General features: G+C 36.9%; 2 protein-coding genes and 1 pseudogene across 2 annotated transcripts; 1 reads left to right on the top strand and 2 right to left on the bottom strand.

Moving 5' to 3' along the window:
• Window positions 1-5236: 5236 nt before the first annotated feature.
• On the top strand, window positions 5237-9731 carry LOC119984462 (probable protein phosphatase 2C 63). The gene is made up of 4 exons (XM_038828418.1): window positions 5237-5655; window positions 6484-6857; window positions 8522-8758; window positions 9105-9731. The coding sequence occupies exons 1-4, from the start codon at window positions 5397-5399 to the stop codon at window positions 9372-9374; spliced, it is 1140 nt and encodes a 379-aa protein (XP_038684346.1). The 5' UTR covers window positions 5237-5396; the 3' UTR covers window positions 9375-9731.
• A 2981-nt stretch (window positions 9732-12712) lies between these two features.
• On the bottom strand, window positions 12713-14080 carry LOC119983424 (flavonol 3-O-glucosyltransferase F3GT2-like). Its single transcript, XM_038827110.1, has one exon. The coding sequence runs from the start codon at window positions 14078-14080 to the stop codon at window positions 12713-12715; it is 1368 nt and encodes a 455-aa protein (XP_038683038.1).
• Window positions 14081-17038: 2958 nt separating this feature from the next.
• LOC119983838 lies at window positions 17039-21192 on the bottom strand (annotated as a pseudogene).
• Between the last annotated feature and the right edge of the window lie 3327 nt (window positions 21193-24519).

Raw genomic sequence — 24519 nt, 5'->3', positions numbered from 1 at the left:
AAAAATTTTAGTTAATATTTCTACTTGCCTTTACATTCTCAATCATACGCTCCTTCTTCTCTTTCTCAACACCTCGCCAAGATGCTTTTGATATAGGTGTAATAAGCATATTCTTACTATCACCCCCTGATGCGAAACAAACTTCGGATGCTTATCTCCAACTGGTCGGTGATTGTCATCGAGAAAAACAATAGGAATTCATACCTTATGAAGTACCAGAATCAACCTCTGCAGAAAGTTCACGGTGTTTGTGGTCGAATTAGTTCAAGAATCGTCCAGTGAAGTGTGTGCTTGTGTCGACATAATGCAAGTGGTGGAACAAGGAGTGCAGTGGTGGAAGAGGGAGCGCGGTGGGGTGGAAGAGGGAGTGTTGTGGGGTGGAAGACGGAGTACAGTAAAGTGTCTGTTTACTCGTGCTACGTTTTGATGTGAACTTAGGGATTTGCCTACATCTTTATTCAAAACGATGTCGTTTTGATATCAATAAATTTATGGCGTCTTATAACCGCCGATGAATTTTAACATTTACGACGCTTTCATAACAAAGCACCGTGAAATTACACGTACTTTCGGCACTTTTATCAATAAGTGTCGTCCCTGTTCATATGAAATCCTAAGCCCCAAACCCCAAACCTTAGACCCTATCAAGCCCTAACACTAAAACCCCAAACACTAAATTTTTTTAGTTTCCATTAATTATATATGTTCAAGTAAAAGTTTACATTATTCTTAAAATGATACTCATTCTATTAATATATATATATGTTCATATGAAACCCTAAGCCCCAAACCCCAAACCATAAACCCTATCAAGCCCTAACACTAAAATCCCAAACACTAAATTTTTTTCGTTTCCATTAATCATATATGTTCAAGTAAAAGTTTACATTATTCTTAAAATGATATTCATTATTAATATATAGTACTATATCCTAAATCCTAAACTAAGAAATTTTGAAACCCTAACTTATGCTTAGTTGTTTCATATTAATTAATACTATACTAATTGCTTAGTGTGTGTATATATATATATATATATATATATAGTATACTAATTGCTTCATATTGATTTCTACTTGAATATATAAGTATGTCAATCCTAATAAAGATTTGAATCCTTATTTAAAAAAAGGGAGATTCATTTCCCGACGCTTTAGTTGATAAGCGCCGTTATATATCCAATTAACGACGCTTGTTCTTAACGTCGCTAATTAGAAAGTATATAATGGCGGTTTTTGTATAAAACGCCGTACATTTAACGATGCTTTTAAAAATGCGCCACCATTTAATTCGCGCCATTTGATTGGCGCGAAATTATTTGACATCGACGATGCTGTGAATGAAAACACAGTTATTTTAACATTTTAACGACGCTTATGTAAAGCATCACAAATGTGAAACATAGTAATGACGCTTTTTTAAAAAAGCGTCGTGAAATGATAGTAGTGTCGACGCTTTCTTATAACCACCACGGATAAAGTGTCGTAAATAACTCACATTTTTGTAGTGAAACACATTTCTTAGTTCATTTTTCTCAAACCCATAAAGTTTACATGATAAAACTAGTAGTGTGGTTAAACTTAATGTGGACAATGTGGCATCCATATTAACCATTTTCTCTTCACTCTCATTACCTATTCATGAATCTCCATCAGTTGCTTTATTATCAAGAATTTCTAGCAACGTTCTATTTTGGGGAAGCACTTGATCCTCTTGGAATGGATCTTGTGGGTATATCTTCAAAGTAAGAAATTTTAGTTTTATCCTTATTGCTCTTTGCTTCCCTTTCTTTCAACTATACATTACAAAAATCAAGTCATTCATCTTCTTTTGATATCTACATAAGTTTGTAAAGTTAGCAACTCTGAAAACAGTAAAATGCAACAAAATATTTCTAACAATAAAATCTACACAGTCTACACTACCATCTCAAACACACTCCAATTACGCTCACACCCTGAAGAGCTACATGTCAAGCTCATGATTCTAACAACAAATCTTTTCAATTCAGGATATTTATCACTATAAGAATCCCACCAGTTAGCTACATTGCATGTAAAATATAAATAATAAATTTCTTTTCTTGTAAATTATGGTATAAATAAAGAAAATATATATACTGACATGGATCTTTTTTTATTCATTGATAATATGGTAGATTCAATACCAAATAATCCTTTTGCAAATCTATCTTCACCCTTTCCATAGTGTCAGGTACGAATTTTTGGTGGCAATTATGTAGTCCAATTTTAATGTTTGCATCAACTTTAAAATGAGGACTATAATGAAATTGAGGATTCAAGTAATATGCAATATCATGTAATGTTGGGGAAAGGTTCATAATTATATAAATGAAGCAAAATGAATAATTACAAATAAAATACATTCTTTATAAAGTATAATTGTATAGACGGTATAGTAGTTACCTCTTTCGAATATCATTGAAATTAGATTGGATCTTTTATTTTGCTTGCTTCATTTTTTATAAATAAACCCCATTGCTGGTTGATCTAAATCTATCATTCGAAGCACTTTTTCAAGTGTATATGTAGCCTTGAGACAAGTAATGATATCTTTTTCATAATTGATTATCCAAGATTATTGCTTCCATTAATTGTTTTCCTCTATTTTGTTCAAGCAAACTGCTAAATCTCCATTTTTAGAAGAAAACATGATCATCAAGACACTTTATGCTCATTAAGGCATCCTAATATCAAGTATGCAATCCCAAATCTTGTAGTTGTAGGCCTAATCAAATCTCTTCTTTAGTGAACTCTCTCAGCCAACTTATAAGCATTGTCCTTCCATAAATAAATACTGTGATCTTTTGGCCTTTAGCAATAATGGTGACCTAATGCACCTCAATTTTCTTCTCCAAATCCTTCAACATTAAATCAATGCAATGAGCAGCACACGATGTCCAATAAAGCCTATTCCTTTTCTCCATCAATTTCTCACCCACCGCCTTATAGTTAGTAGCATTGTCAGTTATCACTTGGACAACAATTTCTTCCCTTTTTCAATAACCTTATCTAGCATCTCAAATACTTTTTCAGATGTTTTTGAAATCTCAAAAGTATCTACATACGATAAGAACATGGTATTCCACAAAGAAGTTGCATATTGATCTCCTCTTTCTATCGGTCCATCCATCTGACATTACTGTGCAATCAGTGTTTTTCCACTCTCTTTTGTATTCCTCAAGAATTTTCATAGTTCTTATAACCTCTACTTTTAGACACTTTTCCCTAACTTTATGATAAGAAGGTGGCTTGAGTCTAATTCCATAACCATCTCAAGCATTTTTGCAAACTCTGGATTCTTCACATGATGAAAAGGAATGGCACTAGTATAGAAGAATCGAGCAATTTGTTTGCAATAGTCTTCCCTCATATCTTTTTTAATGCTTGATTTATGGTAGTTTATTTTGTAGATTTTTCAAAATACCCCTCCATAATGCCTTTTTACTTTTGTTTCTTCGACCTTGAATCTTCCTTTTCGTCACCCGAATCATCTACCATATCACGAAATGACCTCTTCCTGCTTCACGATACTTCAGCACTAACTGTCACCTGATTCGTAAATTTATGTTTAACTTCATCTGGTACTTGAAGACATGCCTCCACATTGGAATGATTCTCTGCCAAATGATTCTTGAATCTAAACACACCACCCGTAGGGACATTTCCACAACACTTGCACTTTATTACTCTCGCATTATTCTCTACATCGATACCATGCTCCCCATCCTACATCTGTTCTTTTTTCTGGAGCATTCAGAAGGAGTACTGTCATTGCTGTTCATAGTTATTAACTTATTATTCTGCATAAAAAATTAAGAAAAGACAAAGTAATTATTCTAAATCAAGATTCCCTCTTAAACATGACAAGCATTTCAAGCATTAGTACTATAAACATCTAATATCCATTTTTCAGGGATAAAATAACAAGTTGATAAATTACTACCATCACAAAACCATCTATTTGATACAAATATCTTATAGATACACGACACGCAATTTTACAAAATCATGCTCATAGGCATAGTCAATATACTTTCATCTTCTATAGTCAATATGGAAACAAACTTCTCTTTTCTTTCCCTAATATCCAAAATCTAAATTTACTTAAACTGGACAATAAAAATTTTAATGGAAACAAACTTTCCTTTTCTTTCGTTAATGCCCAAAGTTCAAATTTACTTAAACTGGACAATAAAAATTTTAATGGTTAATATAGTTATAAGAAAATAAGAAACTCTTGTGTTTTGCGTGGCAAACCCACAAACCCAGCACCTCTTGCTGTGTGCCCGGTGCCCACCAAAGAAAGCACAGACTTGCACAATTGCACTTACCATTCCATTCATGCGTTGTTGCTCACTAAATAGAAACGATTCATAATTTTAGTACTATGATTATTTGAACAAGGTTGTGGAACTACGAAAACAATAAACCACCAACACAAATGAACAAAGTCGCGAAAATCAAGTATTGCTCTTGCTCATCGGGAAGGAAGTAATTCAGTAGGGCTCTAGTTGTTGGTCTAGATCACGAAAGAATTGTTCAAGACTTCAAGTTGCTGGTCGCGATTCGCTGGAGAACAAAGAGGGCTAAAGAATTGACCTAGGTTACTAAACTCGAGATGGATAATGAAGGCGTGGCGGCCAGAGAGACTTGTAAATTGTAATTGATCCCATTTGTCCATAACCCATAAAAGCCCATTTGTCCATCAGCCTTTTGTTTATAGTTGATAAAGTGATAACCATTCCACTTAACTAAGATCAGTGAAATCGGTAAAATCGTACGATTATGATAGATTTGCGATTTTTAAGGGATCCGAATATATATGTTGATCTACATCGGGATTTGGACAACCTTGGGTATATCACAAACGAAAACCCTATATATCCCTAACAATTTCTTCTATAACCGACCATAACAGTATTACGTTATCTAATTACATATTATGTTATCTAATTACATTGAGTCATTGTCTAATTACAATGACTTTCATTATTACGTTGTCTAATTACATGTTATACCTAATTATGGCTGAATTTGTAAGGGATGTGTATTGCTACCATATCACAAAACTGATTATGGAAATTTGTTGGGTCTTTCATTGTAATAAGATTAGAGTCTAGGGATTCAATTGTAATTAGAAAAACATAAGTTTGCGGATACGTGTTTTGAACGCGTAGAGTACAAAGTGATATCTGATATGCAGGGTCTCTGTTGTTTAACGCGGCATCCCCCTCCTTCTTTCCCACTTTGCGAGTTTTTTTCTCGGCACCCAAACAATTAAGAATCAATCAAACCATCCACGCTTCCAAAACAACCAAACCAACATCTACATACAGAAGAAGAAGCAAAACCCGAACAAGTTCGAGAATAATCATGTTGCGATCCTGTTACCGGCCGTTGGAACGATGCTTGGGAAGGCGAGGCGGCGGCGATGGGCTGCTCTGGCACTCTGAATTGAAGCCGCATGCTTCGGGCGATTACTCTATCGCGGTGGTGCAGGCCAATTTGTCTCTAGAAGATCAGAGTCAAGTCTTCGCGTCTCCCTCTGCAACTTATGTTGGGGTTTATGACGGTCATGGTGGTCCGGAAGCCTCCATATTTGTTAACAAGCATTTATTTCCTTTTATGCATAGTAATTCTCTTACCTTCTCTTAAACCCTTTGAGGCAATCTGTTTGTTTATGTGTGTATATATGTATCAGAATTGGAGTATTGGTCTCTGAGTTATAGAGATTGAAAGTTTATGGAAAGTAATTCTACGGGCATCTATCACAATTAGATCTTCTCCTTGATATTCTACACCGTTTTTTTAGTTAACAAGTTTAGGGCTAGGGTTTGCTTTATTTCTTCTACTACCTGTATTGCTGGGTTTAGTTAGAATTCTTGCCTTTCCCTGGAAAGGATAAGACATTTAATCTGATTTGAATTTATGATTTATTGTATTGATGATAGTACATGTGAACTTGTGGTACAGTGGTAGAGTTACCTAGAGGTTTCATGTTCAATTCCCGGAAACAGCCTCTCCACATATTATGTGGGGTAAGACCTGCGTACATCTTGTCTGTCCCCGACCTTGCTCAATTCCCGGAAACAGCCTCTCCACATATTATGTGGGGTAAGACTTGCATACATCTTGTCTGTCCCCGACCTTGCTCATTAAGGGAGCCTTGTGTACTGGAGTTGTTTACGTTTAAACTCTGGATACAGTGACTCAATTTAGCATGATGGAAATTATCTGAGTTAATAAGTTGGATTTTAAAGGCATTTTAATGTGTTGTGATATACATTGAAATATTTTTTAGGATATGCATTCGTATCTTGTTTCAACATAGTATCACTATCTTAATGTAGTCCTATAGAAAATTGGGCAATTCAGTGCACAATCATAGTGCCACTAGCTGCAGAAGGGGACTTTAAGGAGCAATATTTTGTTTTATCCTAATTGTTTCTTTTGATTGTAGAATTTGCTACAGAGCAAGGTGGATTATCTGCTGATGTGATAAAAAATGCATTCAAAGCCACTGAAGAGGAATTCTATCGATTGGTAAAACAATCATTGCCTATAAAGCCACAAATTGCTTCAGCGGGATCATGTTGTCTAGTTGGTGCAATTTCAAATGATGTTCTATACGTGGCTAATCTTGGGGACTCAAGGGTTGTTCTTGGTCGAAAAGCTTCGGAGGATAAGAAAAAGCCAGTGGTGGCAGAGCGCTTGTCAACAGATCATAATGTTGCAGTTGAGGAGGTGAGGAAGGAGGTCGAAGCACTTCACCCAGATGATTCACATATTGTGATGTATACTCGGGGAGTTTGGAGGATCAAAGGCATAATCCAGGTATGATAGGCCTTTAATTCCTTATTTGGTATTGTACCTGATATTTTTTGGTTAATTATTATGGCTTAGAGTTTTTCATTATTGGATGTCTGTTATTTCAGTATTAATAAAATTTTTGGGTTCAGGTGTCCTTTGGTTGCCTTTCTCTCTATCTCGTTTCTTTTCTTGTTGCGTTCTTATGGAGCTGCATAACGTATTGACTTTTGATGCTTCTTCCCCTTTATTTCAAATACGTGCCACAGTTGGACGCATGTGTCGTGCGAGAGTATTATCTATGTTATATGAAGCACAATTTTTTTTGACCTGTACGAAAAACTGCAGTTTTTCTGAACTTAAAGTTGGAGCATGCAGGGTGGCTCTAATATGTGGGGAACTTTTGCTCCATTATTGTATAATTTTTCTTTTATTCGATTTTAATGATATGCGTATGTTCCTACGCTATTTGTTTGGGAACCCCGTGCAAAATCCTTGGCGTATTTTTTCTCCCTTTTCCCTCCCTCCAATTATGTCCACTTATATATATGATCTCAGTATCCGATAGGCAGCATGGCCTGGGTTTTTATAGACGTGGCTCATTTGCAATCCTATCCATGATCCCATCACACTTGGCCCGCTTAACATGTTGACGTTTTATCTTAATAGAGAAAGCTTTAGAAATTTTTTGTATGCTTCGAACAGTATTTTACCGGCAATGTTGTGAAATATAGGCATATGCTTCCAGATGTATGCTTTTGGCACCTTTGCCATTTTTTTGTAAGATTTCGCAGTGTCATACTTCTGGGTTAATGTTGCATCTTTCTTTTCCTCTGAGAAAGTTTACTAGTGCTCACATTTGTGGGATTTCATTAGACTATTTTGGTCCAGATGCAATTTTTATTTCTGTGTCTCATTTTGCTGCAGTGAAATTAATAGTTTGAATATTGTGTCACTTCAAAGAAATGGCATTGGTTTACAAGAGACGCAGTACATTAGTTTAACCACCTAATTTAGCATGCTTGAGACCATAACATTTACTGGGGGAACTTCTATTTTTTCATCTCGGTCATAGAGATGTTTATTTTAGAAGTAAATATGCTACAGAAAACCACTAACCTAACTTGCATAACATTTAAAGCATTGTATTTGTGTTAGACATGATTAAGAAGACAATTCTGTGAAGTCTTTGAGGTTGACTTGCTAGAGCAATTGTGAGTTTTCATTTTTTAAACGAACATTCATTCAATTTATATGTTCCCTTTTCAGTTGATAGACATGTTTCATGAGGGACAACCGTCAATGTTGTGTGAGGGTTGTATACTTGTATTCCACACTATCTGCCTCCTGATCTGCCTTCTCATGCAGCAAAGTATAGACGTGTGTCATCCATGCATGAGATGTATGAAGACCCCTGATGCATAACAATAAAGCTTATGTAACTCAAGGGAGTCCTCGTCTTTTCCCATTTTCCCCTCTCTTGTTTTTCTTTTTTTTGTCCTCTTTCCGTTTTTTCGGTTCTGTCTGGTTTCTGTCTAGCTCTGATGAGAATTTTGGTTTTTACATTTTAATCTTTACACTAACTATATGCTCTTTGTTGCTTATTACTTTGTCTCCTGATATACGAGATCATGATCTTAAAGATTTTGGTGGAAGTTTCTGCTTTAGACGCTTCTCTCTTTCTTTTTCAGGTATCAAGATCAATTGGTGATGTTTACCTAAAGAAACCCGAGTTTAATAGAGATCCAATTTTTCGGCAATATAGACACCCTGTTCCTTTGAAAAGGCCTGTATTAACAGCAGAACCGTCAATCCTTATTAAAAAGCTCACTCCACAAGACTTATTTCTGATATTTGCATCAGATGGCCTTTGGGAGCAACTGAGTGATGAGAGAGCAATGGAGATTGTTCTTAAAAACCCAAGAGCTGTGAGTGCCCCTGATAACTATTTCTTCCCATTACTGTTTTGTTTACTTGCAATTTGTTTACAGGCTTTCTGAATCCCATAAAAAGGAGATGGCTCATAATCAATCTCTTCATAATTTGAATGTTTCTCTTGGCCTGTAATATGCAAATCTCTATGGGAATAAAATGCACATATGAAGTACAATCTCTCTGTTTTTGCTAAAGGAGACCCTTTTTTGGATCTTGGAGATATAATTTATGGTATATCTAATGTTTTTGGTTGAAATTATTCTGGTGCACTTGTACCTGCGTAGGCATAGTTTAACGGCTTGCATAACACAAATGTACTGGATGGTTTGTTGCTCGCAGGGGATTGCCAAGAGACTGGTCAAAGCGGCTCTTCAGGAGGTTGCAAAGAAGAGAGAGCTTAGATACAATGACATACGGAAGATCGAGAAGGGAACACGGCGCCATTTCCACGATGATATAACTGTGATCGTAGTTTATCTGGATCAGCAGAAAAGCTCCTGCAGGGGTAAATTTAAACGTAATGCCATGGGCAGCACCAGTCCACCTGTTGACATTTATTCCTCTAATGAAGATGAAGCAGAGGCAGTGCTGCTTCACACACTCACCTGAACAAAAGAAAGCGTTTGAAAAGATGACAAACTGAACTTTCAAGAATCGATTTACCTTTTCTGAAAGAATTTCAAAGCCAGTTAAGGGTACTGGTGCGAGAGGATAACCATTGTGCATAAATTTGCGAATGGCGAGTGCTGATAGGAAAAATGCTGCATTAGACCCCCCAACGAAGTCGAGCCACAATTTTGTTCACTCTCTTCTTTGTTTACCTATTTGTCTTGGTTGATTATAGTAAACTTCAGGAAGAATGACACAGTTTTGGAACTTTTGTTTTACTTATTGACAAAAAAAATTCATCTCTTGTGTAAATTACAGTTTGATCCTCCGTGATTGATAATCATTGTTTTTGTATGATCTTGTCTAATTCTGTTAAAGGGTGTGATAAACAATAAAACTGCAACCAGTTAGGGCAGCTAGGGTAGAAGAGCATATTGCTTTATCTGTTTTTTGTAAGGTAACCATGGACCTTTGTCTCTCCAACAATTCTCAAGCCTCCCTGAGTATTATTTTACTTGATTGATCTATTTCTTACCGAGTCTATTATCAAGTTCATGCAGATACATGTATGCTCTACCCAGGATTGGCAATTGAATCAGAAAGACCAACTGTTCCATGAGGACGTCCTTTTTTTTTGGGGGGGGGGGGGGGGATCTTTGTTCCATTACGACTTTGTGGACAATTTTCTGTTCTGCAAAGTTTTGATACATTCAATTGCCAATATAATGTGGACAATGAGATTAAGTAAGTTGGAATGATTTGATAATGTGGACAATGACATTAAGTAAGTTGGAATGATTTGTTGGTGTGGAAGAGTAGAAGGAAGAGGATTCTCTTTGGTCATAATTAGGGCCTCTATAATGTAATTTTTGTCCCATCTATATGAGTTCGTTTAGTAGACAATTTTGTCAGTAGCATATATTATATCATATATTGTAAATAATAAATAGTTGTAATAAATGATAGAATATATAGTTATTGAAATGATGTTAAGTGTTTTGTTATACTTTTACTGGTAGTTTATATAGTCTTAAAAAGGTTGTGTAGATTACATGCAGGGGTATAATTGATTTAAGTTATACTAGCTTAAAATAAATATCAAAATAAATTATAAACACTTTATAAAAATAATAATAACATTTTTAATAAAATAAAAATATTAAAAATATCATAATACATTTAACAGCCCCATAATCTCGTACATATTCATACATACATGTCCAACTTCACAGAATCACTTAACATTTTTTTCATGACCAGTAAATAAATACACACACCCCTTACGAATATTACTAAAATTTATATAATTAATCATATTGTTCTTGATAGTTGATTGGCAAGCATGTCACGAAACTGAGTCATATTAGCATCATCAATGACCAAATATTCATCAACTCCATCATCCACAACTTCATGGACAGGGTCGAGCACCGAAGCATCTCCCACAACAGACGTCGAACCAATGTCATTGAAATCAACGTCAATAACAACATGCATGCGTACAAAATTGTGAAGTGTCATGCATGCTATCACAATCATTGCATGTACCTTTATATCATACGAAGTCATTGCATTCAAGATCCGACATTTCTTCTTTGTCACCCCGAATGTCCTTTCGATGACATTTCTAAGCCGAGCATGAGCCTTATTGAATACTTCACGGGGTCCCGAAGTGGGTGCTTCATTCTAGAATACAGGAATATGATACCTCTCTCCCTTGTATGGTACGAGGTAATGAACTACAAACATCAGAAAAATTCAACATGATTGAGAGATATAACATATGAGGTAATGAACTACAAATGTCAGAATAATTCTCAATTCTCCATTGCAAATGCACGATGCCCTAACAATTGAAAATAAACTATGCCCTAATTTCACAAGATCAAGGAATTCAAAGTTCAAAAAAACCTAAGATTGAAGGAGAAAATTTAGGGATTATGCTTACTGGTGCAGAGGTGGAGTGTTGTGTTGTGTGTCATTTACTAGGTTGCGAGGGCAGAGTTGTACTCATTATTGAATAGTTCAGGGTATTTCAATCATTGGGGAGTAAAATTGTCTTGAAATGATTCAAAACATCACAATTTCGAAAAGAGCAATATATTGTCCGAAAATTGCTTTGGTTTTGGACCCAAAATAGTTGTTTGGTAGCTTATAACAATAAATTGTGAGCAAAAACGGACCCTATATATTATTATGGGTGAGGCAAGCATGACTTACGTCTCCCTGGATTTGTAGAGCAAGTGAGAATTTTTTTGTAGTCATGCGTGTGGCTTTTCTTTTGTTGGGTTTTTCTTTAGTGGGATATTATTCTTTTGGTGGGTTTTTATATTGTCGATGATGGATTGCACTAGTGGCGTCTCTCCTGAGAACTGAGATAATATATACCAACTAAGGCTTGCTAGATATCACGTAAAAGCTTCTGTTGTTTTTATTTTTTTTTACTTTGTAATGGAAGTCACATTCCTGCCATTCTTTCATGCCATTTTCATATATATATATATAAGAATTTTCACATAAGAGATTTAATATAAAGGTGTAAAATAAGGATTTATGTTTACATTATTAATTTGAAATATGTGGAACCCAAAGCAGTGTACGCCATTTGTCATCTCATTCATCCACACCATTAAAACGTAACTCTTATTTTATATCTTTACATTAGACTCTTATGTGAGAAATCATACATACATATATATATATATATATATACACACTGTATCTGCATTTTGTGATAGATACAGAATACTAATGTCAGTTTGAATTCATCCAAGATCCTCAACAGGTGGCTCGATAGGCCTCGCCCATTCGGTCCTGTAAACGATAGGCTTGGGAAAATATTTTTGTCCAAATTATTGAAAAATAATGTGATCAAGTCGTTTTGACTGATATATCGGAAGAACAACTAAACGAAACCAGCTTAGACAGTGATGCCGACTCAGTGGGGCATTCCATCAAACAATTTAGGTGCCAGTCTCTCCCAAGACTATGACACTGCAGATATGAGCCCAAATAGCAGCATAACAACAACCATTGAATCTGAAGATGAAAACAAGACAAAATCTAATAGCTTTTGCATCATCCAAAGAACAAACGGTACATAGTAGAGATCAACTAGACCCATGTTTGGGAAAACAATTCCATATCCTGAAAAGGATGACCCAACATTCCCCAAGGACTAATGATCCAATGACACTCTAAAACTCAACTTTCAATTGAAACCAACAACAGAGCTTAACTTCAACACAAGCACAATAACTAAAGAACTCAAAGATGATAATCTTCAAAACTATATAAATCAAGACAGAGAAATATATGTAAGCTCTTGCACGTGACCCTCATGTAGAAACTAATTCTAACAGATTCTGAAAATCCCTAGCAGCAGATCCATTAGGTCCCCCGGCATCAGTGACTCTCTGTTTCAGTACCTCAACTTTCTCTCTCATTTTCTTTCCTTGTTCATCGTTAAGAACCAATTTCAAATTCTTCATCAACCCATTTTTTGTAATGACACCACCTTCAACAGTTACACCAATCCCCCAAAGATCCTGAACCATTCTTCCAGTCATTGGTTGATCTCCAAAAAATGGCCTGCAAATCATTGGCACCCCACAGGCAATGCTTTCAAGAACAGAGTTGCAACCAGCATGTGTCACAAATACTCCTACTGATTCATGTGCCAGAACCTGTGCTTGAGGCGTCCATGGCACTATTTTTCCGAAATTGCTTGTTCTCCCAACAAACCCAGTTGGTAAAGCCTCTTTCAAATTGTCCCTAAGAGACCAGAGAAATGGAACCCCACTTTCTTCAAGCGCCTCCGCCATTGCTACCAGCTCGGTTTGTGGTGCTGCCACCACAGTCCCGAAGCTAACATACACTACTGATTTGGATTTTCCCCTGTTTAACCATGATAAGCATCCCGTTGAATCGGACTCCGACAGTGGCAGTGGAATAGTGAGGAAACCCACATTGAAAACTTTCTTGAATTTTGATCTGTGATCTTCGTTGAGGGCTTCCGGGTTTAATTCTTCAAAGAAATTGATGACGATTGCAGTAGCTCTTGGAAGCATCTGATCCAATTCACTGAGTGTTTTAGCAAAAATAGATTTATCAAGGTCAGGAGAAATAATTTCTCCTGGTAAATCCCCTGTTTTGAAAAATGACAATCCTCGAATTTGACCGAGATTTTGGGATTCAGTCACAACACCATCGTTGGTATACAGTTTACGAATTAAGTCCGTGTAAAAGTGAGCAGAGAGACTGAAAGATATAGGGACCCAAAGAGGAATCCAAGGAATCCCCAAATCCTCTGCAATCTCCCCTGCAAACACTACAAACCCATCCATGAGAATGCAAGTGATGTTAGTACCAGTCTCTGCCACTGCAATGTCAATGCCCTTTTTGAAACTCTCCGGCCCGGCCTTCAAAAAGAACTCCACCGCCTCCAGTGGGTGTCCTGACAGTACATGACCAGCAGGGACGCCATCATTGACACTATAGGCTCTAAAGTTATTTGGGAGTTGGGAGGATTTGGAAGATGAAAATAGAGTCTCATTGGATTTTGCAGTGTTGAAGAATGAAAAATGCACTTGAGGGGCTGCGTTTGCCAGTTGGAGGGCAAGACTCAGGAATGTCCTGGGATGGCTACCATATGGGAATGCAAAGGCTGCAACATGTGGATGTGGTGAGCTTTGTTTAATTGACATGGCTAATAGCGAAAGAGAACAACCAATCAAACCAGTCTATGCAGGAGATGGTTCAGTAAGTGAGGTGTGTTTTCTGGGCTTTTTTTACACAACCTGGGTATTGGTATTTGGATGTCTCACTATACCAACAAGTTTCATCTCTTATACACCCAACTTTCCTTGTCAAGACTCATGTTTCTTTTAATACACCTATGACCTAACACACAAGTATAGTACAGTTTCACTTTCACAGCCACAAATATATACGGCTCACAGAATTCATAAGGAGTTGTCAAACGTGGCCGTGTACATAGCCGATCATCCTATCTACCAGTATGCCAGTTGATTATCAAGGAAAGTTGGTTAATGACCGACACAAAAGAGCATCTGTGTGTACTTACCCCAAGTATAGGGTCGTCGGCAAATAATAAATTTCGAGAGTTCGGACTCAAATCCACAAGGAAGCAAAATGTAATTTTTGGTGGATGAATGCAAACAACTAACACGAAAAACTAAATGCAAAATAATAATGAATAAGATGCAAGAAAAGTGAAAGTGACCGAACGACTCGGAAGCATAAGCGATTTTTGTAACCAAAGCAAGTGAGAATTAGATTTAAAACAATTAATTAAAAACATCTAGTCTCTAATCCTTCCTGGTGGCTACTCGGTTCTTATACTCAAGGTTTGCAAACACACACAACCATACACAATGCATTGTGTGATACTATCAATCATGCGTATGCAAAGAGAATTGGGATATAAGACTTCAATTCATAAATGTAGGCCATCGGGTCTCTTAATCTACGATGAACGCAAATGGATAAGCATCTAATATTACAGATTAATGTTCCCTATTGTGGCTTGGCTTGACTAACACCCTAGTTTCACACTCAAAGATCAATTAGCCATAATTCTCCCATGCACATTCCTAAATTAACCCAAAACTCCATCATCAATACACATAATTAATAGCCATGCAATGGAAAACTCGATTAATTAAGGAAATCATGCAACGAGTTTAACAATTCTCAATCGAACACATTAGATGCAATCCCTAGGCTAGACAATCCAAGAATACAATCAAATATGTCATTCTCAAATATCCAATCACAAAACTATCACGAAATTAAAAGAGAGGGATCGAAGCTACGACCCTTTGAACATACCTTAAGTAATCGAAACCTTGCATCCACCGTTCGGGACTAAAAACTAGAAAGGGAACTTAGCCACTCATTATAATGAGAATAAACATCAATTTTATAGATGAAAACCAATGTTTACAATCAAGATCACAAAAACTAAGCAGAGCCCTAGAGAGAGAAAGACAAGGAGGCACAATGTTGTAGAATGGAATGAATGAGGAAGAAAACCCAAATCTTAGGGTTTTCCCCTCTTTTTACAAGTGTAATTACCTATTTACCCTTACAAAGCTTTCTCCCATTGGTTATATTTGAGAAATACCCAAAAACCCAGCTCAATTAACTATTCTCAGAATACAGAAATTGGGCAACCGTCCGAACAGTTAAGAAATCTGTATGGACGATTAAATCTTTTGGTTCCAACTGTCCAGATAGATTATAAGGTGTTTGGACAGTTTGTGCATATTTCCATTTTTGGCTATAGCTTCACGATTCTTTGACCTTTTTGCCCTTGGATTCAACTATCCGAACATCCAATGAAGGTGTCCGGACAATTCTTCATCTCTATGCACTTTTCTTCAGTCCCGAAAGTTTCCAACTTTGCCGATTTAATCATATTTTCTGCAAAACCAATGAGAGGCAACTATAAGAGTAAAACTAACTTATTTAAATACAAATACATTACTTTAGATACTAGAACCCCCTAATTAGGTGGTATTAGGACCTCAAAATGGAGGTCCGGACAGTTAACTAGACTTATATTAGGCTGTAATGGAGAGAATAAGTTGGTTAACTAGACATATATTAGTCTGTAATAGCTGGTTGTCAAGGAGTTTATGAAATGAAGAGTTATCTTCACGTGTGTTTCTCTTCGTTTCTTCCTCCATAAATCTTCTTCTTCTTCTCCATTTCCATATCTTGCTACGTTTAGGTTTGAAAGAGCTACTATCAAGTCGAGGATTCCAAAAAGGACATGGACTCTAGTAAAGTCCAACTTCCATTAGGAGAGGAATCCGGATGGAACCCTCCGAGAAATCCTCCTAAATATCAAACTAAGAGTCTTATCCTACTACAATTACAACTCTTCGGCTTGGCTGGGGCAGTTCAACCCCTAGGCAGTTAAGGTTGCCACCTAGGGCCCTAGATTTTTGAGGGCTCAAATTTTTCTTATTTTTTAACACACTTGATAATTGTGACCTTGTGGGCTCAACCGCCCAAAATGATTAAAAAGCTAGTATTAATTATAGTATATGCAATTGATTGTCTAAAACTTTAGCAACTGAGGCTAAACCTTGAGAACACAAATAATTATCATTTTGAATATTTGTGGATGCAATTTTTTGCATCCAAGGGATTGCGTTTTGAGTACCTCTACGGCCGTTCTTACCCTCCCCTCACGAAATGTTATTTTGAGAGATGAAACTATGCAATTTTAGGATTTGCGTGCTTCTTGGTTAGAGAACCTCTAGGGGGACGTCACAATGGTTTGGACTTGAGTATTGTGAAAAAAATATACAACCTTCGCAAGAACGACATTCCATGATAATCGTTCTGCAAGAATTCTTTCATTTTGAAAATTTTAACTCACTCTTATTATCAACTAAGTCATCTTTCGTTGGTGGTAAGAATAATTACTTATTTTGACTCATACTAACCAGAACTTTGAATGCAATTATCAGCTTACTACTTTGGCTGCAAGGCGTGCTGCATCGCTGGGAATAGTTAAGGTACCCGACCAGCAGCTCCGACTTGACGCTAGTGTCTGTATTCAATGATCACATTGTCACTGACGGATTAGAAGAAATAATCCTATACTCCCTTTGCCTTCCATACAACTTTCCATACATGTTCAAAACTTCACCTCTTCGTGAACATAACAAAGTAATAAAAAGAAGAAGATTTTTAGTAATCCGTTATTTCGATATACAGACAGAACTTGTATGGCATGTTACATTTATCCAGAAAGTAAGTGTACATCATATAGTATGTGTTAAGGTATGAACACTAGGAACTACTTCGCAATCATCAAACAAGATGATGTTAGATAGATCAAAACCTCAAAACAAATGATGCAGTTTTCTTCGAGCTTTGCATCTTCAAGTGACTAACGAATCACTCTTCCTTTTTTCTGCCCATTGCCACTCTCAATCAAACTGCAGAACAACATATAAATATTGACAATCAATTAACAATATCAATAGAGATCAGGGACAAAATAAATTGTTATCATAGTACTTAGCTACTTGACAAGAATATCGATTCACAGATCAAATAGAAATATATGAATTTTGGATGGAATATGTTTAAGAATATTAAAATCCTCGTCGCATACAATATAACAATGATAATGGTGGTGTTGGCATGGTGGTAAGAAGCATTGCTAGTCATGCTCTCTCCCGCCAAGGTTCAATTCTGTCCGGAATTGTAAGCCCATACATGGATTTTCCATGGGCTATTGTGCAAGCCCGATGGGTTTACCCAATGCGCAACTGAAGGGTAGTGGCTAGGGTTCCCCACCGCAAAGGAAACCTTATAAAGATTGAGTAAACCTTATAAAACTATAAATTTTACAACACCACACATACCAATGCCTCCAAGGCATTGCAATACTTATGCAAGCTAACAACGTCCAACAAACTACAATAGCTAAGCACCGTGAATGTTCCCCTCACAAATTAAGATTGAATGCCAAATAGCACTGAAAAACTTTAAAGATGAATTATATCCCGGTTCCATATTTACTCCTTCAGCAGTACAAAAAAATTAAAATATGCACGATATTCCATAATGTCATAATTTATTTTCTCAACCAGCTACATCAAAAATATGAAGCACAAATAGAGAGAGAGAGAGGGAGAAGGAAAGATATCACATGATCAAAAAGTCTTGATCCTGAGTAGAAGTCAATGAAGCATAAAGACACAAAAAAAATGTGAACATCAAGCTGAGATGATCAAATTGCAGAAGAAATTATCAATTAACGTCTAATGCTCCAAAAATTGCATGGATAGACCATTGATTAACTGCAATTCTAGTTCATATGTAATGCGTATATTGGTAATTATGAATACCTTGAAGTTATGCAACTGCCATCTCTCTCAAAAAATAATCATTTTCTATCCCCTACATGTGTTCTGATACATGTAAGGCCTCGCATATGTCTTTGTAGGCCTCCCTTTTCCCTTTATAGCTTCTCCTGCTTGAATTTAAGGTCGCCTGATAAAATTAAATATAATCTCTTGCGGTCGGCCTACTGAATTTAAGGCCACAGAATCATTCACAACATCTTCAGCTTCTTATCTCCAAGAGCAAACCAAGAACCATATGCATGTCTCAGTCTCTCAGATGCAAAGCATGCCTACTGAGCTCATGCCTCTTAAAGAAAAGGATAATCTATGACCATTTCTTGATTATACGTTCTGATAACCTAGACTCCTCTTGATCAGAAATATGTGGATTGAGGCTACGTAGGTCCTTGATAAACATAGTTGCCTCATCTCGGTGGTTGTATTTACAATAGCCATCTACAATTGAGTTGTATGTGTTTTGATTTGGTTTACAATCATTCTTCATCATATATTGAACAACATTAATAGCCTCCTCAAATAATGAATCAGCTGCATAACATGCAACAAAGGTATTATATGTGATTACGTCTGGAACAATCCCAGAATTCTTCATTTCTGTGAACATTCGAGAAGCCTCTTGCATTCTACCATTTCTACAATACGCATAAATGACTGTATTGTATGAAATTATATCAGGCTTCATACCTTTTGCTATAATTTCCCATAAAAGATCTTCTGCTGTCTCAAAATTTTCAGAGCGGCTGTGCATATACATCAAACTGTTATAAGTTGTCAAGCTGGGAGTGAAACCACTCTCATTCATAAAATTCAATATCTCATTTGTTTTGGAAACCATCTGCCTCCTCCCATATATTGAAACCATGGCATTCAAAGTCTTTATATCAGGCGAATACCTATTCTTCTTCAGCTCCAAGAATGCAGGCTCTGTTTTCATCAGAAGGTCACGTTTACTATAAACTAAAACAAGGGTCTTCAAGAGCACAGCATCAGGTGCAATCACACCAGTGTATATATCTTCTGCCAAAGCATGCATTCGCTAAATCTCCCTGCCATTGGCATAAGAATGAAGCAAAGAAGAATATGTTAGCTCATTGGGCTTGCACCGACCATCCTTCATTTCAGCAAGAATTATCTCAGCCTGTTCCCAAAGCCCTCCCCGAGCCAATGCCGCCAAAACAACATTGTAGGTAGAAAGATCAGGAGTAACACCGGCTTCTAGCATTCTTTTATAGACAGCCATGGCTTGATCAAAAGAACCACATCGACTGTAGGCGCTGATTAAGGTGTTGAAAGTGTCCCTCTCAGGAAGGAAACCTGACCTCTTCATCTCCCTGAAAACACCAGACACCTCAGAGTCCAACCCATTTTGCCTAAACACTGCCAACAGCGTATTCCAAGTAACAATATCTGGGCTGCAATGGCATGTCTTGATCTTGTCAAAAACCTTCATCATTTCTACAAACTTGCCCCTATTACCATGCATCTTGATTAGGGCATTGAAAGTACATATATTTGGTTTACATCCTTCACTTCTCATTTCCTCAAAAATCCTCATTGCAGACTCATCCTTTCCAGTCTTCTCAAATCCTGAAAAGAGGGTTGTATATGTGAAAACATCAGGCTTTATCCCTTTCTCAACCATCTGGGTCGTGAGCTCCATGGCCTCATCCAACAGTCCATCTCTAGCGTAAGCTGATATCAGTGAATTGTAAGTCACGATGCTTGGGGAACATCCATTGTTCTCCATCTCTCTTAATACCAACATGGCTTCCTTAGGCCGTCTAGACTTCCCATAAACATCCAACAGAGCATTGTAAGTAACATTGTCAGGCATGAACCCTGCCAATTTCATCTCCTCAAATATGCTAGCAGCTTCCTCATGGAAAGACCCTCGCCAGCAACAACTTAATAGTGTATTATAAGTGTACGAATCAGGGGAAACTCCAGCACTTTTCATTCCCTCAATGAGACCTGCAATCTTACTCCATGGCATACCCATTTTTCCATACACATTCAAAATCACATTGTAAGTTACCAAAGTAGGTCAGAATCCCTCTTCCTCCATCTTCTTAAATACCATTACAGCGTCCCTATACTTCTCATTACTAGCATAAGCAGTTATCAACGAAGTATAAGCATACACATCCAAATCAAACCCATCTTTATGCAAGTTATTTAACAAAGATGCTGCAGCCGAAACTTTCCTTTGCTTACCAAGCATACTGATGACAACAGCAACAACAGAATTACTCAACACAAACTCAAAATCCTTCCTATTCCTCACCCACTCAAACACACTCAAAGCCAAGTCATATTTCTAGTTAAACCCTAAACCCTTAATAATACCCAAAACATCCGCGGTTAAGCAATCCATACCACCACCCTTAACAATAACCTCTTCTCGGTGGTGCTCAAATAACTGAAGCAACACATCATTCAATTCACTGACGTCAAAAGATGGGTCGACCAACAATTGAAGAATTCGCTGACCTTGAGTGGAGAGACGATGATGGGACCATGGCTTCCCGCGGTTGGAGTCCCGGGCCTTGCCGATGCGAGTTCGGTTTCTGGATATGAAAAAAGGAGGAATTAAGGATTTAGGGACAATGGGTTGTTGAGAATTGGATGTTTGAGGAGGAAGAAGGTCGTGGAGACGAGGGCTCATTGGTGGTGATGGTGAAATGGCTGTATTCTGTGGTGAGTCTGGCTGGAAAAGAAGGACTTCGCTGGCAGTGGTGGGTTCGAAAGAAGAAGAGAGAGCCAGCTTCTCTGCCATGAAGAGCAGATTTTAGGTAGGGTGAGTTACAGTGAGTCGCTCCCAACTGATTGTTTTGAACGAAAACAAACGTTCGAGACAGAAATTGAGGGGAGAGAAGTTCTCAACTTTTCTGCGGTGATTAGCATTTCCATTCCGCGTGATAATGGGATTGGGCTCTTGGTCCATTGGACCTGATCTTTTATTTAATAAATAACAAACGATGAAAAACTTTAGTCATATCTCAACATTTTATAAACACACTCTTTATTAAATGTACCCCTAAAAATTTTAAATATTTATAATAACACCAAAAGTACATAAAATCTCAAATATTCAAGAAATGCACCCCAAGCATAAAACAAGAGAAAATATTCAGTGGTCATTCGGCTGACATGGTGAGCATGAAACATTGAATGAGTGACACGTGGTCATTTGTTGGCCCACAAAAAATTAATTTCACGCTTAGTTTTAATTTCTCCTGATATTTTATTATATTGTAATTTCTCTTGGTATTTTTACTGAAAATCGTAGAGAGACAAGACCTAGTCTTAACCCATTGTCGTCGTTTTCCTCTGTCCGATCTATCGGAACTATCTAACCCATTACTATTGTTCAGTGGTGCGAATCTGGCCTTCTCTTCCTTTTCAATTTCTCAGCAAATGGGTTTGGGATTGGATCTAGATCTGGTAGTGGCTCAAGGTATGATTATGGGTCAAGAGGTGGCAGTGCACACGGAGGCGACCAAGGTTATGGAAGTAGTCCCAGAAATTTTGGTGGTGGTAGGCTTGGTAGCATGGGTGATGGAACCGGTGGAACAACTGATGTCGACAATCATGCGCCATCAAATATTAGGTCAGAGAGAGCATTAAAATTGCTTATAAAAAAAAGAGAATTAAAATTAGAGAAAAAAGAGGAAGAGAGAGAGAGAGATGAGAGGGGATAAGAGAGAGAGGGAGAGAAAAAAACATGAAAACTTAATTTTAAATTAAAAATCCAAGTGTCATTCATTCAATGGGACATACACACCAAGTTAGTTGAATGACGTGGTGTGAGCTTCCCACTGAATATTTTCTCATAAAGCAGAGCATAAACACAAAAATACTCGGACACTTTGAACTCGGATTCCAAACTCACTAGAACCAACTCTTCCACACTCAATTTCGATCCAAAGAGCTTGTTGACTACAACTGCGACGGGGCGGCCGATGCAGTCGAAAACCCAAGTCCCGATAGTAAGGATGGTGCTAATGTTTGTGAACAAGAAATCTCCACTAGTAGTGAGGATGGTGGTGGTCTTAATGTTTGTGATGGGTTGTAGGGCATTTGACAGGTACTATTAGTTTAGTATATAGAGAGGAATGCGCCTGCAATCCTGTACGATATTTTACAATAATGTCGCAACCGAGATATTGGAGTGGATGGTTTGAAACTTTGTTAAATAGTCATATTAATGTAAGCTTAAATGGAGAAATATTTGGGAAAATAGCAAGGATGATGAATATCTCTGCAATTGTGAAGACACTGGACAAAGTCTACAATCTTAGCTGGTTTAGCAATTCTTCCAAGAATTGAGTGCATTGCTGCTGTTGGCTTCAAGTGGATGCTTAATCAAGTGAAAATAATCTTCTTTTACTCACATTCTTCTGTCATTGAATAAAGCATAAATTAATATCTACATTCTATGTGGAGGGTGGGGAGGGAGTTTCATATAATTGGGTGAATGAGTTTTAGGGTGGGTGTTTGTGGAGAAGGTAAAGAAAGTCTTGGGCTTTAGTTGAGACTGGGGTGTGAAGAGCTCAAGCCCAAAAAAACATAAGGTCAAAGAAAAGGTAAAATTAATCGGTGTGCGTTTAGAAAACATTAGGGTGTTACTAAAGTTTTCCCCAAACGATTCTATGATCATGTTTGCAATTTAGATGGGTGTAAAAAATGAATCAAATCGAAATCCGAAACGAAAATCAAATCAAAAAATTTCATTTGATTCGGTCTTTCGATTTTGATTTCAATTTCGAGACTATGTGTTTTACGATTTTTAATTTTCAGTTCGATGTCAAAAAAAAATTCGATCTCAAATCAAAAACCGAATATCATTTATATGTTTTATTTTATGACTTACAAACTATATATATTAGGGCAAATGCAATGGTAAAGTGTTATTGAGCCAACAAAGATGTTATCTTTTGCTGATGTGGTTGTATTGTAAAATGTGTTTTGCTTGTGTGGCTGTATTGGGATAAGTGTTTTGCTGATGTGGATGTATTGATATTTGATGTTTTGGTGTAGTTTTGTTGTGGATAATATGGAGGAATGGAATGTTGTTGGCCTCCATGTTGAGTGGGAAGAGAAATTGTATAAAAATTTGTGTTTTGTTGATGTGGTTGTATTGGAATATGTGTTTTGCTGATGTGACTGTATTAGAATACGTGTTTGACTTGACTTTTTGTGTAATAGAGGTGAGACCGGGCCAACAGCAAATAAACAACCATTGCATTTGCCTTTACAATGTTTTATAGTATAGGGATTCTATGTTTTATTTTTTAGTTTCGGGATCTCAAACTGAAAAAACATCCATCTAACTAGCTATTCTCTGACGTCTCTCAATTTTTTAGGCATAAGTAGTGCCACGGTCAATCGTTAACTCGCTTATTTTCCTTTTAAAGTTTTCTTCTTTTTCTTTTAAAGTTTTCATGTGCTCATCATTACTGATGTGATAGTATATTTTAATAAATATTAATACTAAGTTGTAGTATTACATTGAAGTTGTACACTAATATTTTTTTAAAGGGACAATTATCAATAGATCCATAATTTGGAAGACTTTCATTTTTGATTTTAAACTGAAAAATCGAAACCAAATATTACAATTCAATTTTCTTTTTTAATATTCGGTGCAGCTCGGTTTGACTTTTTTGAAAATCAAAATATTTTGGCTTTCTCGTTAAAATGAATTTCCACCCGTGTCGATGGTGTACGGTGGAGATCTCACCAGTTCACCCTTCCTCAACAAGGTACAATCAAATTCCAGCAACCAAATAGGGTACATTACTATATTCATTCAAAGCTCTAATTCATTTGGCATAAATATATTCGTTATATATTGTTTGATTGTTTGTTAACATATATAATTAATTTCAGTTCCTAACCATCAATAATGCATTTTCTTAGAGGTTAACACCCTTTAGTAACTCCGTAATTAAGTGTGCTTATGCGAAAACACTATTGGGATGGATGAACTCCTGGGAAGGCAAAGTCGTGCGGGTCTGATGTATCTACGGGCAATCCAAAGTAGACAATATTGTTGATGTGCATATGGGCTGAAAATTATAATATGGTATCAGAGCAATTCAGTCCAGTTGGACATGACTTTTATTGCATTTGTTGGCTTTGACAAAACTCACCCCACAAGTGCGGGGTGTGTTGTCCCACATTGAAAGATGTTGGGAGTCATGCCTTATCTATAAGGACAAGCCCAT

The sequence above is a fragment of the Tripterygium wilfordii genome, chromosome 18 (assembly GCF_013401445.1).
Source record: "Tripterygium wilfordii isolate XIE 37 chromosome 18, ASM1340144v1, whole genome shotgun sequence".
Taxonomy (NCBI): Eukaryota; Viridiplantae; Streptophyta; class Magnoliopsida; order Celastrales; family Celastraceae; genus Tripterygium; species Tripterygium wilfordii.
This window is presented reverse-complemented; position numbering and strand designations above follow the sequence as displayed.

Excerpts from the sequence above, each read along its gene's own strand:
- LOC119984462 (XM_038828418.1), top strand. The coding sequence starts at position 5,397 with ATGTTGCGATCCTGTTACCGGCCGTTGGAACGATGCTTGGGAAGGCGA. Across the intron at positions 6,858-8,521 it reads GGATCAAAGGCATAATCCAG|GTATCAAGATCAATTGGTGA; the intron begins GTATGATAGGCC and ends TTTCTTTTTCAG. Across the intron at positions 8,759-9,104 it reads TTCTTAAAAACCCAAGAGCT|GGGATTGCCAAGAGACTGGT; the intron begins GTGAGTGCCCCT and ends TGTTGCTCGCAG.
- LOC119983424 (XM_038827110.1), bottom strand. The coding sequence starts at position 14,080 with ATGTCAATTAAACAAAGCTCACCACATCCACATGTTGCAGCCTTTGCA.